This window comes from Orycteropus afer, unplaced genomic scaffold (assembly GCF_000298275.1).
Source record: "Orycteropus afer afer isolate SDZICR_OR568_19922 unplaced genomic scaffold, OryAfe1.0 scaffold00162, whole genome shotgun sequence".
Lineage (NCBI taxonomy): Eukaryota > Metazoa > Chordata > Mammalia > Tubulidentata > Orycteropodidae > Orycteropus > Orycteropus afer.
Window position 1 is genome coordinate 285978 of NW_006921749.1, and position 16209 is coordinate 302186.

At 38.7% G+C, this 16209-nt stretch overlaps 1 protein-coding gene across 1 annotated transcript in view; it reads right to left on the reverse strand.

The window, feature by feature from the left end:
* Positions 1–2251: 2251 nt before the first annotated feature.
* ANXA5 (annexin A5) overlaps positions 2252–16209 on the reverse strand; it is an 80305-nt gene continuing 66347 nt past the window's right edge. Inside the window, exons 8-12 of the mRNA XM_007946467.2 lie at positions 8605–8698; positions 7308–7403; positions 4304–4362; positions 3803–3925; positions 2252–2314 (exon numbers count right to left, since the gene is read on the reverse strand). Coding sequence (XP_007944658.2) covers positions 2252–2314; positions 3803–3925; positions 4304–4362; positions 7308–7403; positions 8605–8698 — 435 coding nt within the window. The remainder of the gene's footprint in view (positions 2315–3802; positions 3926–4303; positions 4363–7307; positions 7404–8604; positions 8699–16209) is intronic.

Below are 16209 nucleotides of genomic sequence, written 5' to 3' on the forward strand. Positions count from 1 at the left end.
CACCTGTTGGCTATTGTGAAAAGTGCTGCAACAAACACTGGTGTACAATGAACACTGGTGTATGTTTTTCTGCTCAACCAAGCTCTTCTCCAGTAGGCACCTTGCCAATAACTGAGCAAGGTGGTGACATAAGGGCTGTCATTTCCATGTAACACAGGACTCTTGCCAGGAAAGTGCCCCAGAGGTCCATGTTAGACTGGCAGAGAACCAGTCAAGTCTACCTACATCGTTTCCTTCCTTTTCCTTTTCCTTCAACAAACCATTTGCATTCTAACGAGCTAAGCATCTGTTTCTCAGAGAACCCAATAGATGCAGTTATAAAGAAATCCCCCTATGGTTTTTCTACTATGCTCATGATTTATTTTTCATGTTTAAGTCTTTGAGCCATTTTGAGATTATTCTAGTATATGGGCTGCTCAGTTGTCCTCACATCACTTATTTTAAAATAGAATTCCATATTTACACAGCATATTAGGACCTATCTCTATTCAACACTAAATTTTGAAATGTTTTTGGTCCCATATCTGGACGGGCTGTTTTATCCATTTGTGTCTGTTGATGCACCATACCACTGTTAAACTATTCAAGCTTCAAAGTCTATTCTGACATGTGTGGAGATTAGTACACCCTTGTTTCCCATTTTTAGAATTTTACTATCCCTTTTTAATATCAAATTTAGAATGAGCTTATTCAGTTCCAGTAAAACAAACAAACAAACAAAAACAGGTATCACAAATTCATAGCAAGAGCTAACAAAGGCTCACAAACTGATTAAATATAGCAGATTTCAATGTTCACTAGTTAATTTCTTTTGAAGCAAGTTGCTGTTGTTGTTGTTATGTGCCATCGAGTTGGCCCCGACTCATAGCGACCCCTTCTTGGGTTTCCGAGGCAGTATCACTACGGAAGTAGGATTGCCCAACCTTCCTTCCGAGGAGTGGCTGGTGGGTTTGAACCGCCAGCCTTCTGGTTAGCAGTCAAGTGCTTTAGCCACTATAAATAATCCGGGGCTCATATATCAGTGAGCTACTAAATAAAATAAGAAAAAAAAGAACTCTTTGAAACATACCATTTAAGATCTTTTCTATGAAAGATAATTGATGCTCAATCTGGCTCTACATCAGAATTGCCTTCGGGGTTTTTGAAAAAAATCCAATGTCATATTTACACATAATTTTTAAGGCTTCCCTAGTTATTCTGAGCAGCAGCCAATTTTAAGAAAAGAACATTATCATTATTTTAAGGTTTTCAAAGGGAGAAGAATCCATTTTATAAAAAAATGCCTTATCAATGATAATCACTCTATCGCTTTGATTTTTAAAAATGTCTATAAGGTTGTAAGCATTATACCAACTGAAGAGGCTGAAGCCAAAAGAAAACTGGAAGGTAAATATTAGAAGAGATAAAGAAACTGCTCCCTTCTAAAATATATTGCCTGCTTTTTTATCTCAAAGAACGTAGCAGATGGGGAATAGGAAAACAAGTTTATAATAGGAAACAGGAAGGTAGTGCTCTGAAATTTTAGGTTAAATTAACAACTAGCACCACAAGCATCAACTTAACTGAATAAACATGCTGCAGGTAATTTACAGATCTGCCTTCAACCTCCTTCCACACTGTGGAGGAAAGAAACTCTTAGGAGGTTGCATTTCAAGTCTATCACTCAAGAAGCCAACTGCACTTTCAGTTCCCAACTAACACCACTGTCAACTGATGGGCTTGAGAAAAGATATTATCACTGTTAAATAAATACTCTCAACACAGATACACAAACATAACTCAGGGGAAAGGAAATGTTTATTTTTCTTTAATCTTTTGAATGCAACTACCATAATTTTGCAGGCTTCACTTAGTAGCACACTTGATTAATAACACTTCCAGGAGTTCACAATTTCAAGGCTAAGTTTCCGATTAAATAATAAGGTTATCAGTTTAATATAAATGAAGTTTTACAAAAAAGCTAAGAGCAGTCTGACCTCTTAAAGGGAAACATAAATGGCCCAGACTCTAGACTTAATGTAATATAAGTACACTTCAATACTTAACAGTCAGAGAGAGAAAGATCTCAAGTGAAGATCAAAAAGAAGCATTAAGGATTCACTTTTACAATATGTGCATTTTGGTTATTAGCATGCTAGTATGAATAAGGCAACGTGTCAGGCACTAGCACATAAAAGTCGCTAGATGTTCTGGAGGACAGTAGTGGCGGCAGCGGTGGCAGGCACAGAGCAGGATCTCACCAGGAGGCACATTAGTCATCTTCTCCTCCACAGAGCAACAGGAGAGCTTTCTTATAGTCCCCAGATGTATCGCTCTGAAACCCAAATGTACTCCGTTAACCCCCATGAGTCACAGAAGCCACAGAAAACAACACATTTTATTACTATGGCAAAAAATTTTATTCATGTATTTTTTTTGTCCCAGTGGGTAATCTCTGTGTGTGTGAGTTTCACATCAAGAATGTTATGCAGGGGGTTTCCTATCAATGGAACTTATATTCAACTTTCTAACTTAAAGACACGGTTCTCTCAAAGGCTGTGAGGTATGTTCTTCCATAATTCTGTAATAAGATAGAGAACAGGGTAAAGAACCTGTCCTCACTCCTAACAACTATATTAAATTGAAGCTTTATAAATAACCCATAAATTTCTAACACATAGTTTGTACCTGGCTAAGGGAGGGGGGTGGGAATGAAACCCTGGTGGCACAGTGGTTAAGCAAGCTGCTCCATGAGAGAAAGATGTAGCTGTCTAATTCTATAAAGATAGCTTTGGAAACCCTATGGAGCAGTTCAACTATGTCCTATATGGTCCATGTGCCTGAATCAACTTGATGGCAATGGGTTTCCTTGGAAGGCAGGCAATGCTGGTGCTACCTGACTGTGATGGCTTTGCCTCAAAGGACATGCTTTGCCTCAACTTGCCTCACAGACAGACGTGCACATAAATTAATGTTTCAAGTTTTAAAGTACCTGGGTGAACTCTCTATCTAATATGTATCAGCCCAGCCACACTAAAGTTAAAAATTGCTTGAGATCCTGTTTTGAACATGAACCACATTACCCTTTATCAAAAAACAAAAATATTACCAGGCCTTAAGCCAAATTTAATTATAGGCCTTGCTTTTGAAAGAACAAAAATGATAGTGATATCTAAGCTCTTCCCCTTTATTCCAGATATGACCTATTTGGTTCTTTCCTGATCTAAGAACAAATACCAAAGGCAAGGCGATAAAAGACAATAAAGCAATGAAAAACTGATATGAAAGAAAGGAGAAACTAATAAAGACAGCTGGAACTGACAAGAAAGAAAAAACAAACACATCATTATCACGGGCAAGGGGTTGATTTAGCTGAACCATCTGTCATCACTACTAAATAAGGCCAATGTCCTAGCTCTCACTTGGGAGCCATCACCCCTACCCAACTTGAGAAAATATGATCCAAGCTTTATAACAAATAGCTCTAATCGTATCATTAAAATTTTAAACTTAACACAAGAATTGGGTTCTTCCACCCATGTCTTGCAAGTTATATAATGGTTTGCTTTGGATTTCTAAACATAAAGAAAGGCTATATTACCCAGGAGTCTCTGGGTGATGCAAACAGTTAATGTACTTGGCTGCTCACTGAAAGTATGACAGTTTGCATCCACCCAGAAGCACTGTGGAAAAAAGGCCTGGCAATCTCCTTAAAAATCAGCCACTGAAAACCATATGGAGTACAGTTCTAGTCTGACACACACAAAATCACCATGCATTGCAAATCAATTGGACAGCAATTGTCTTTTTTTTTTCCTGTTACCTTAATCATGGAATAAAGGGAGGTGGCAAAATTCTTCCTAAACTCCTTTCTTATGTTAAACAGATCAATCTCACTCCTGGAAACCACAACTCTGATGAGGGTATGGTCATCTGTTCCAGCTCCCTTTAAAAACAAAAAAATAAGAAAAAGAGAGAAAGGCACATTATTTAAAAACTTCAGTTACAGCATCAAACTCCCCTGACTTGGGAGGTGAATCAATAAAGTAAAACAACTGAGTAGAACTGAGCTACATGTTTTAAATTAAAAAGAAAAAAAAATCTAAAATATCTGTCCATCATCTAAAATATCTATCATCTAAAACATGATCAAGCAATAACTGTTGTTGTTGTTGTTATGTGCCGTCGAGTCAAACCCCACTCATAGCAACCCCTCCTTGGGTTTCCGAGGCAGTATCACTACGGAAGTAGGATTGCCCAACCTTCCTAGGTCAGATAATAAGACCCAGCAACACAAAAGAGAACACTCAACACATCCACTTACCTTCATAGCATAGTAGAGGGTTTCTGCAAGGTAGGCAGGTATACTTCGAATAGATTTCACTAAGCAAAGAAATAATATAATGGTCAGAGGTTATTCTGATATGAAAAGGATGAAGTAATTAAAAATAAATAGCTATCTCATTCCTATCACTGTACTTCTATAAAAGCAACAGATGAAGGCACTGCTCATTTGCAAGCTAGTCTGATCTCCTCACCCACCAAGTATTATGTTAGATACTGACTTGAATTTTCCTTGGAGTTCTGAGTTACACAGAAAGGCTTATGTGCCTGATCCTTGTGCCTGACCCGACATGGTATTTTTAATAGCCTGATATGCATGTGAAAACTGAACAATGAATAAGGAAGAGCAAAGAATTGGTGCATTTGAATTATGGTGCTGGTGAAGAATATGGAATATACTTTCAGTCAGCAGCCAAGCACATTAACTGTTTGCATCACCCAGAGACTTCTGGGTAACAGAACCTCTCTTTATATTTAGAAATCCAGAAGAATGAACAAATCTGTGTCGTAAGTATGGCCAGAATGCTCCTTAGACATGAGTTCTTGTACTTTGGTTATGTTAACAGGAGGGACAAGTCCCTGGAGAAGGGTATCATGCTTAGTAAAGTAGAGCGTCAGCAATAATCAAGGAAAACCCTTAAGAAGGTGAACTATCACAGTGGCTGCAACATGAACTCAAGCACAGCAACAACTGTGAGGCTGACACGGAGCCAAGTAGTGTTTCGTTCTGTTGTACAGAGGGTTGCTATGAGTTGGAACCAACTGGACAGCACCTAACAGCAATGGTGGAAAGCAGATAGGGACCCAAGATTTTTATATGCCTCTTTGTTTTATTAGCACTTTTTTGATACAGCAGTTTGGGCACCAGGAGTAATTAATTCCACAACCTTAGTGCTGCTGTTGTTGTTAGGTGTCATCGAGTGGGTTCCAACTCACAGAGACCTTATATACAACAAAAAGAAACACTGCCTGGGTCTGCACCATCTTCACAAGCACTGCTGTGTTGGACGCATTGTTGCAGCTACTATGTCAATCTATCTCCTTGAGGATCTTCCTCTTTTTTGCCGACCCTCCACTTTACCAAGTATGAGGTCCTTCTCCAGGGACTGATCCCTCCTGATAGCATATCCAATAAATTATACAAACACCTTGGAGGCTTTCATTCCAAGGCACTCAAGTAAATGATACAAGATTAGTACTCTAATCTTTTTTAAAAAATAGTATTTTACTGTGTTTTAAGTGAAAGTTTACAAAGCAAATTAAGTTCCCATTTAACAATTTTTATATAAATTGTTCAGTGACACTGGTTACATTTTTTCCCAATGCGCCAACATTCTCATTATTTCCATTATGTTTGTTCTGTTTCCATTGCATATTTTAATGCAAACCACACACACATACCCATTAGCTTCCTATGAGCACCATGCACATTATGTTACTTACGCAGGTGCTTTATATGCAAAAAATATGGTAATCTAGCTTCTCTACCCCTTTTGACCTTCTCAACTTTGCTTTAGGGTAAATTTGGCCACAAGTGATACTGTTTATTTTATAAGCCAATCTATTATTTGGATGAAAGGTAACTTCTGGGAGAGTTTCAGTTTCCAAGTTCAAAGAGTATCTTAGGGCAGTAGTCTCAGGGGTTTCTCTAGTCTCCAGTAAGTCTGGCCTTTTGAGGAATTTGAGTTTTGTTCTACATTTTTCTCCCATTCTATCCAGGACCTTCTATTGTGACCCTGGTCAGAACTGTTGATAGTGGTAGGCAGGCACCATCTAGTTCTTCTCATCTTAGGCTAGATGAGCCAGTTCTAATGTTTGACAAATCTTGGACTATCTTTCTATAATCTTAATCTAGGTACTCTTTAATATCCATGATTTATACAGAGCAGCATGAGACTTATCCATTTCAGTAAATAAACTAATACAAGAAAGCATATAATTTCTGAACATGTGCATGTTTACTACAGACTCAAAAACTTACTACCATCAAGTCAATTCTGACTCATAGTGATCCCTATTGAGTTTCCAAGGCTGTAAATCTTTATAGAAATAGACTGCCTCATATTTCTTCTGTGGAACAGCTGGGAAGTTCAAACCATATACCTTTTGGTTAGCAGCTAAATGCCTTAACCACTATACCACCAGAGCTCCTTAGACTAGGGCTATAGACTAGGGCTGCTTAATCCTCAGTCTGTTTACCTTCAGAAAACCCATCACATAAAAATTCCTTAATATGAAAAAATAACAATCCTTGAATTATGGTGGTTTTTGATTTCCCATTTTCTGGTGCTTAAGAAAAACAGCCACCAGTAACTAATATATATGATAATTTTGATGGGTATTCTAATTATCAAGAAGTTGTCTAAAAGTTTTCTGTAAAAGTTAATTAACTGCAGACTCAAACAAAAGGTTCTTTCAGTATTGGTTCATGTACATCTTTAGCTTTTTCTCCAGAAGACAGAAACTTTAGCCTATCAATACTTTGAACAAACACTGCCATAAAACAGAGGTTCACCCCACATCCATATGAAAACTAGGACCACTAAGAACTCACAAACTACAGTCTCTCTATATCTGGACAATACAAAATTCTGCAATGACCTACACAAACTCAGTCCTCCCATTTTTCCAGATGATTCTGAATACAAAGCTAAAATAAAATACCAAATTATTGTACGTGAAAACAACTATCACTACATAATCTATTACATCAAAAATGATCTTTTTCTAAACCAAAATCCAATTTCTCAGTCAGACTCAAAGTTGAGTGTATACTGTTCAAAAGAATTGTCAATTCCACAAGTATCAGGAATAACATTTACAAATGTCTAAGATAATGTCCAGGAGCTCTGGTTCACCAAAATACCCTGTCAAGCTCTTCTTTTAATTAGGAAATGAATAATTATTTTCAGATAAACCTCAAATGAATAAAATACTTTAGTTCTTATTACCATAAATATTACATACATTATAAAATTACCTACCAACAGCAAGGAGTAGTTGTTCCAAATTACCAGAAGTCTCCCGGTCAATGGTTTCCTCAATCTGAAATCCTGATATAGTCATGTATTTGTCAAACACTAGAAAAAAAAAAAAAAATGAAGGTGATATCTTAATCACATAAAGATCACTCTTTCCTGAAAGAAGATATTTATTTACTCTGACCAGGTGTTATCCTGGTCACAACACAAATCTCCCCTTCTTCCTCACTAACAGAACCCTCACTGTGTTCAGAGCCTCAATGTCCCAAGCACAAGCAATAGATCATGAGGGTTCTACATTCACTGCTTTCCTAGCCCTGCCCCCCTGACTAGTTACAGCCACTAAGACCTCAAGGAAAATCTGCTAGAGGGCATCCAGAGAACTATTTTTCTTTCTTGATAAAAAGTGACAGATAGGTATGACTAGTTAACCTCTTCTCTTTCTTTATGCTGTGGAAATGGTCTGGAGCTACAGCAGCCATATGGTGATGGTGAAGCAAGAAGCACAAGGAAGAAAATCCAAACACTAAGGACAGTGGTGAGATGAAGTCTCACTTTGTCTCACCTACTTTGCTCCTGTTGTGAGAAAGAACCATCCCCTGGAGAAGGGTATCATGCTTCATAAGGTAGAGGGTCAGTGAAGAAGGGCAAGACCCTCAATGAGATGGACTGACACAGTGGCTACAACGATGGGCTCCAGCACAGCAAGAACTGTGAGGATGGTGAAGGATAGGGCAGTGTTTTGTTCTGTTGTACATAGGGTCACTATGAGTCAGAGCCAACTCCGTGGCACCTAACAACAGCAGCACAGACAGAGAAGCAAAAAAACAGAAAGAGCCCAGAACCTGACAAATCAGACATGGAATCTAATGGAGAGACATAAACCCCATTTTTAAAGTCACTCTTAGTAAGGCCTTCTGTCATTCGCCACTAAACTCATTCCCAACTAATAGCACAAGCACTGGTGCAAATCCAAGGATGAGGTCTTGGCTACCACTGTCCAAGAAAAAATACTTGTAGCATGGCATTATCCAGTGGCCTATGACCATAAAAGAAACAATCTAGAGGCCTGATCACCCTCACTATGTTCAGAGAGTGAAAGATAGACTGAGAACCTCTAGTTTTGTAAAATCTACAATAGCAACAAAAAGAATTACAATATTTCTCAGGGTGGCCAAAAGTAAGAAGAAAAAAAATCATTCATTCGATAAGCACATGCTATGTAACTATTCTGGCATGCTGGTTCATGTACTTTCAAAATTAACTAAACCATCTGTTCCATATACACTTTTTCACTCACCCCTTCTCAAATGAGACACACTTCGTGTTCCAAAGATGGTGATAAACTTTTCTTCATCTGTCCCCCATTTGAGTTCCCCAGCTTGAAATAAAGCCTGTGAAAATTTCAACTTCAATTAGTAAACCATTCCTCTACTTTTTCTTATTCACTAAATATAAATTCATCTGCTTTATCATCTTATATATTGTCATCTGCAGTATTTTGTACTCTAAAACTCAGATCACTAAATTTGGAGCTACTGTGAAGCTTGCTTTGGGTCAAAGCAGTAATACAGAGCAATAGTACGAGGTTAAATGTTCCCAAATCGTCTACTGTAAGTTTGTCCTTGAGGTTGGGGAAACTTCTGAATGCCTCATGGTTGACACCTCCATTTTCAGATGGGGGAAGAAGTTAGCTAGGAGCTAAACTGTCTCTGCACTTTCTGTCTTGCTTGTACTGTGTCAATGCACATATATAAAGTAAATTCCATATTTTCTCTCTACAACTGAGATCTAATCAAAGCTAGATATAAAATATTTTCATATTTCTATGACATCACAACAAACTGTTAAAAGGTTGTATGCAGCACAGTACCTGGCACACAGCAGGCACTTAACATTTGTTACATAATTTGAGTGTCCTTATTTATTTTTTGACATAGAAAGGAATATATACCTTCCAGTGTTCATATAAATGCCCCCAAAATAAAATTATATACAAACATTGTCATTAAATCTCTAAGTCCATTTTCTGAGATGTGGACAATTCATTAAAACCGAAAGAGTCAGTCTTTAAAATATTTATACTACCTTCTTAATTATTCATTTCAAGACAAATACACCTATTAAACCAAGATGAACACAATTTGCTAAGGTGCTACTTGGAGCTGTTCTTATGTCCACAAATAGTAAGTCAAACATGAAAGGAGGTAATAGCATGTGTTGGGTCTTAGAAGTTCTGATTGCAGCATGTTTAAGATTGAAGATTAAGACTGATGGTACAGATCAATTTTTATTGTATTTCCAGAGAAAAAGAAGAGACTCACACAAGCTTACATTGTTTTCAAATTAATGATAAAAATAAACAATAACAATTCTGGTCATGTAAACATGCGGTGGTAGTTAAATTTGTATGTCAACTTGGCTTGGCATGGTTGAGTAGCTGGGCAGCTGGTGGTAGTTATTCCCCATGATGAGAATGGCAATCAACTCCATGGTGGGATCTACCACAAGCAGCTGAGTAGCTGCCTTTGGGATGTGGTCTGCTTCCTGTATATAAGGAGAAGCCTTGAGGATAGTCTCTAGCTTATGGCACCTTGAACCCTGCATGTAGCCATGTCATTGTTCAGTAGCCTGCCATGCTCTGCTGACCTTGGGACTTTCAATGGACTTGAATTAATGGCCTGCCATGTGGTTTGGTGACATCAGGACTGTGTCATTTTATTTGTGGACCTTGGCCTTGTCAGCCTCAGTAGCCAGTAGCTGCCTGAGTAAAGAGATGCCTCTAGCTTCAGTGGGCCGGGAACAAGAGGCAGAGCTGAAGCCCAAGATCGAGGGGCTTTCACCCAGCCCCAGAGTCTGGCACTTTGAACTTGGACTTAAAACCTCCGAACTATGAGAATAAACTCCTGTTTGTGAAAGTGACCCTATTTATGGTATATTCTTGTGAGAGCAGCACTAGGTAATCAGAACACAGGCTCCTCAAAACCGGAGGACAGTACTATAAAAGTCATGCAAGTATCTAAACTTTATGATCTTTCCTAAAGTAATATTTTTTGACCTGACTACAAAAACAGAATATTTATCGGGGGGGAGGGGAACACACAAATAAGAAAATAAAAATTACTAGTAATAGAAAAATCCTAAGGATGTTGGTTACTATTTCATTTTCTGCATATAGATAAGATATACATAAACACTTAAGAGAAGGGAGAGCTCATCCGGTATAACACCGTAGGCAGGGCTGTAGCATTCACTTCTTATTGATCACTCCATGGTTCTAGGAATTATCTTCTAGTAGGTTCAACAGTTAAGATTGTTATATGGGAATAACTGGTGAAACATTAGCTATTTTCTTACTATAGTCTCATACATTTGGAAAATATGTTTGAGATCAGTATCTATTCTAAAACTATTAACTAAATCCTACAGAATAATAATGGTGGCATCTTCACATACAAAAATATTTAACTGTTTTGTTTTAACCTAAGAATCCTTTCTTTTAAATGATGTCCAATATCCATGAAGATGTTCTAGATGAGGGACCCTCCACACCTCCTCACCCTTTCCCCTTCCTAACAAAACCCATTACCATCAAGCTGATTCTGACTCACAGTAACCCCCAAGTGTTTGAGAACAGAACTGAGCTCCATAGAGTTTTCATGGCTGTGACCTTTCAGAAGCAGACTGTTAAGCCTACTCTCTGAGGCATCTGTAGGTGGATTTGAACTGCCGACTTTTAGGTTAGTGGCCCAGTGCTTAACCTTTCATGTCACTCAGGAGACTCCTCCATCCATCTTCTACAAAGGGGAATTATAGTTAAGCCCAAAGACAGCTGGGTAATTGCTGATTCAGTGCAAAATACAGACTCTACAGAGTCAAGAAGTTCTGGTCCTTTATCTGTGACTGGCCAGTAAGCTCTTAGATGAGTTACTTAATTCTTTCTTGAACCTCAGTGTCTTCACCTTAAAGTAGGAAAAAATAGTACCTATTTCACTATGGATTACGCCTCAACACAAAGAAAAGAAAAATTCTCACAACTGGAGCAATAAGCAGCATCATGATAAATGGAAAAAAGACTGAAGTTGTCAAGGATTTCATTTTATTTGGATCCATAATCAATGCCCATAACAGTAATCAAGAAATCAAACTACATATTGCACTGGGCAAATATGCTGCAAAAGACCTCTTTCGAGTATTAAACAGCTAAGATATCACTTTTAGGACTAAGGTGTGCCTGACCCAAGCCATGGTATTTTCAATTGCCTCATATACATGTGAAAGTTGGACAATGAATAAGAAAATCAAAGAAGAACTGATGCCTTTGAATTATGGTGTTGGCAAAGAATAAAAAATATACCATGGGCTGCCAGAAAAATGAACAAATCTGTGTTGGAAGTACAGCTGGAATGCCTCTTAGAACCAAGGATGGAAAGACTTCATCCCTTGTACTTTAGTCCTATCAGGAGGTACCAGTCCCTAGTATAGAATATTATGCTTGGTAAAGTAGTAGTTGTTGTTGTTGTCATTATGTGCCCTTGAGTCGGACCCGACTCATGGCGACCCCCCCCTTAGGTTTTCGAGGCAGTATCACTATGGAAGTAGATTGCCCCACAGGTCAATGAAAAAGAGAAAGACCCTCAATGAGATGAACTGACACCATAGCTGCAGCAATAAGGCTGTAGCATAACAATGACTGTAATGATGGCACAAGACCTGGCAGTGTTTTGTTCTGTTGCACATGGGGTCGTTATGAGTCAGAACCAACCAACTCGACAGCACCTAACCACAACAACAATTTTTCCATAGTGTTGTTATTGTTAGCTGCTAGAGTCACTCCCAACTCACAAGCCCATTTGTGCACAACAGAACAAAAAACACTGTACCAGCCCCATGAACAAATGCAGAGCAGACCATCATGATTATCATAGTGTTCTCACTGGTCAGTTTTTTGGAGATAGACCCACCATGCCTTTCTTGCTAATCTGTCTTAGTCTAGCAGCTCCACTGAAACCTGTGCAACATCATAGTAACATGTTAGCCTCCAATGACAAAGCTGGGGTGGCTGTTCAAAAGGTGCACTGGTCAGAAATCAAATGTGAGTTTCGCAAATGGAAGGCAAAAAGTTCTATCATAGAATTACAACTGCCCTCATTGTGAAGAGTTGTTAATGGAGATCACATAATCTACAATAATATAATTTACCTGAACAGTGCCAGGTAATCAACAGCTGGTGCTCAGTAAGTAAGGATTCCTTTCTCCTTCCCCCCTTGCCATAAGAGTTCAACTTTCTTTCCAGAGAAAGCATAAAACAAAGATTTGACAAGAGAGAAGATAAAATCAGTTTTAACACATTAAAAAAAAGTGGGTTATCTAAAAATTGTTTAATTCCCAAATGAATGACTTATCAAACCCCTGAAACAGTGAGAATCCTTTTAGTGCCAAGTATCAGCAGAGAAAAAAATTCAAAAACTTATCAAAGAGCTCTTTAGTTGTCTCAGCTTACTCTCATCAAACAAATCTTACATTCCTATTCATGATAACAATCAAGTTGCCCTTGCTGCAATATTATAAATAAGTGTGTTTCTTTTCATAATGCTGAAAGAGTATTTTCAACAGGTCATTTGAGTTAGTCATAATACATCTTAAGGAATCAAAGACTAATACCCATTGTAGCATGTTCTGTGTTGCTCCAGATCAATGGAAGGGTAGGGAAAGCCTGGATTCTACTCAAGGAATGTTTCAAAGTAACTCCATAAGGCAGTTTTCAGACATACAAAGTTTCCCTTTCAGGTTCTAAGTAGTCATATCCTCAGCACTACAAGTAAGTGGCATTTATACTGCATTTGGAGCCCAAGTAATGCAAATGGTAAAGCACTTGGCTACTAACTGAAAGACTGGCTGTTTGCACCCACCCAAAAGTGCCTCAGAGGAAAGAGCTGCTTTTGAAAGGTCAGGGCCAGGAACCTTTAGAAAATGCAGTTCCACTCTGCAATGATTGGGTCTCCCAGACTCAATATTGACTCAACAGCACTGGAATACAAAATTTGTTCTCAGTGTGTGGCCTAGCATCTGCATCACCTGAGAGCTTGTTAGTAATGCAGAATCTCAGACCTCATCCTACACTTACTGAATCAGAATCTGCAGTTTGACAAGAGCCCCAGGTGATTTGCAGGTGCATTTTAATTTGAGAAGCACTGCTACAGAGTAAATGGTCTGTGGAGAAAAATCAATGAAAATGAGGTCTTGATGTACTCTTCTCCCTCTGTGGCCTCATATTGCAATGCTCTCATTACATCACCGACTGAGCCAGGAAAGATGCCCACTGCTTTCTAATGCAGACCTCACCAGTCACCTAAGATTGCTAGGGTTGGCTTTGTTTACTGTGAACACTGAAAAGCATCCAGAACTCTGACTCTTTAGAGTAGGGATGCGAGAATCAGCTCTATCTCATACTAACACCCACAAATAATTGATGTTTGGTAAGTAATAAGGTCAGTTGAGAGTACAAGTTTGGAGGGCTGTTCCAGTCCTATTCTCCTCCAGGAGGCAGAGTTAAGCTGGATTTGTACTTCAAATCTTTATATAACAAATCCTTTGCGGCAGAAGAAATGAGAGGGAGGCACTACTAGTCAAGAACCCTAGGACAACTGTTTAGTGAGAGTCAAAGACCTTTGTGGTCAGACAGAATTGGGTGGGAACCCCAGCTCCATCACGTACTTGAGGTGGGAGGCTGTTTCTCAAATCTCTGAGCCTCAGTTTTCTTATCAATAAAAGGGAAAATTTCTCCTCCACATTATAGTTATCCATTCATCAGCTATTTATTAAGTACCTACTAGGTGCTAGGAGCTGAGGATACAAATAGAACTAACAGAGTTCAAAGTGCTCTTGGGAAAGCAGTTAAATTAGTAGGCAGTTACAGCGTAAGGTGGCAAGGGCTGTGACAGGAAGCTTGGGGTGTTAGAGGTTTCCCTTTAAAAGGCACCTGGCTCAAACTTGGAAGTAAGGCAGAGTTATCTGAAAAGTAGCTAAGCTGCAGACTGACTTTTGAAAAGGAAGTAGCCAGGTGACTGAGAGGAAGGGAAGAGAAAGAGAGAGCATGTAAGACAGAGGCTGGAGGCATAAGTAAACAAGGGGCAGATAATGAAGGCATTTATTTAATGAAGACCACACTTAGGGGCTTCAATTTCACTCTAAGGACAATGGGAGCAACTGAAGAGTTTTGAAGTTTTAAAAAGGGATGTGACATAATAGGTTTACATTTTACAAAGTGGTAGTGAGGCAAATGGGGCACTGGTGGTCCAGTGGTAGAACTCTCACCTGCCCCGTGGTAGACCCAGGCTTAACTCCCGGCCAGTGCCTCTCATGCACAGCCACTACTCATCATGCAGGGAGGCCTGCATGTGGCTATGATGTTGAACAGGTTTTGGTGGAGCTTCTCCACTAAAACAGACTAGGAAGGAAAGCCAGCAACCTACTTCCAAAAAATCAGCCTCATGGGATCATCATGAGTTGGAGACTGACAACCAGTAAGGCAAGAGTCAAAAAACGCAGACAGCCCTCAGTAATGTTCAATTCCTTTCTTTATTTACATGGGCAAAAATATAACAGAATTCTGAAGCTATTATAAAGTCAAGCCACCCAAAAGCGAAACAATGTGCTTCTTTGTCCCTATTAGCAAAGTCAGAACACACATCCACTAGCTGTTTCACAGAAAACAGTAGACTGGAGGTAGAATTATGGCTCATTCTTTTTCAATGGTGTATGATTAACAAAGAACAATGTTTATTTTCTTAAATAAAATATGGGACCAGAGAAATAGGCTATGGTATGTGATTCTAGGAACTTAAGTAACCTTTTTACTGCCAATTTTGTTTTCAAACAACTCTCATGTTTCAAATTTCCTAACATTCATTTCCTACATTTTATTACTTTATAAAACAAAGTAAGCTCACACTGTGATTTAGAAGCCACTTAAGTGAAAAATTTCATTTGGGAGTCACTGCAAATGAAAGCAGGTGACAAAAGGGCAAACCTTCTTAGAATTCTGTTAAAGGACGTGATGAGAAATTTCCTACTACCGAAATAACTTGTCGTTTATTAAGTAATAAAACACCCTTTGCCACTAAAATGTTGTATTCCTTTCTCGTCATCCTCTCCTGAATCACTGGTGGTGGAAACAATAACTCCTGTTTATTTTTGGTAAAATTCTCTATTTTGTAAATGTTCTGTAATCAAATAAAAGTATAAAAACCAAAAGAAACTAAATTCACTGCTGTCGAGTCAGTTCCAACTCATACCAACCCCTCTTTGGGTTTCTGAGGCAGTATCTCTATAGAAGCAGATTGCCCAGTCTTCCTTCTAAGGAGTGGCTGGTAGGTTTGAACTGCCAGCCTTCTGGTTAGCAATCAAATGCCACAGGCACTACACCACCAGGGCTCCTTAAAAGTATCATATGTAGGTGGAATTCATATTTATGTTGTTCATTTTGTTGTATTTCCACTTTAGATGAAAGTAAATATTTTGGTGACCAGTTCAAAATGAGAGAAATTTACTTATAATCTGTAACCAAAAAAAAAATAAAACCCATTGCCATTGAGTCAATTCAGACCCATAGCAACCTCCATTAGGTTTCCAAGGTTGTGAATCTTTATGGAAGCAGACTGCCTCATCTTATTACTGTGGAACAGTTGGTCGGTTTGAACCACCTACCTTTTGGTTAGCAGCCAAATGTTTTAACCACTACACCACCAAAGCTCCTTTATAATTTGTAAAAGACCTATCAAAAAGATTATTTTTAGAGGTTATTACAAAATACCAGGAGCTCTGGTAGCACAGGGCCTAAGGCACTTGACTGCTAACTAAAAGGCTGGCAGTTCAAACCCACCAGCCACTCCTCAGAAGGAAG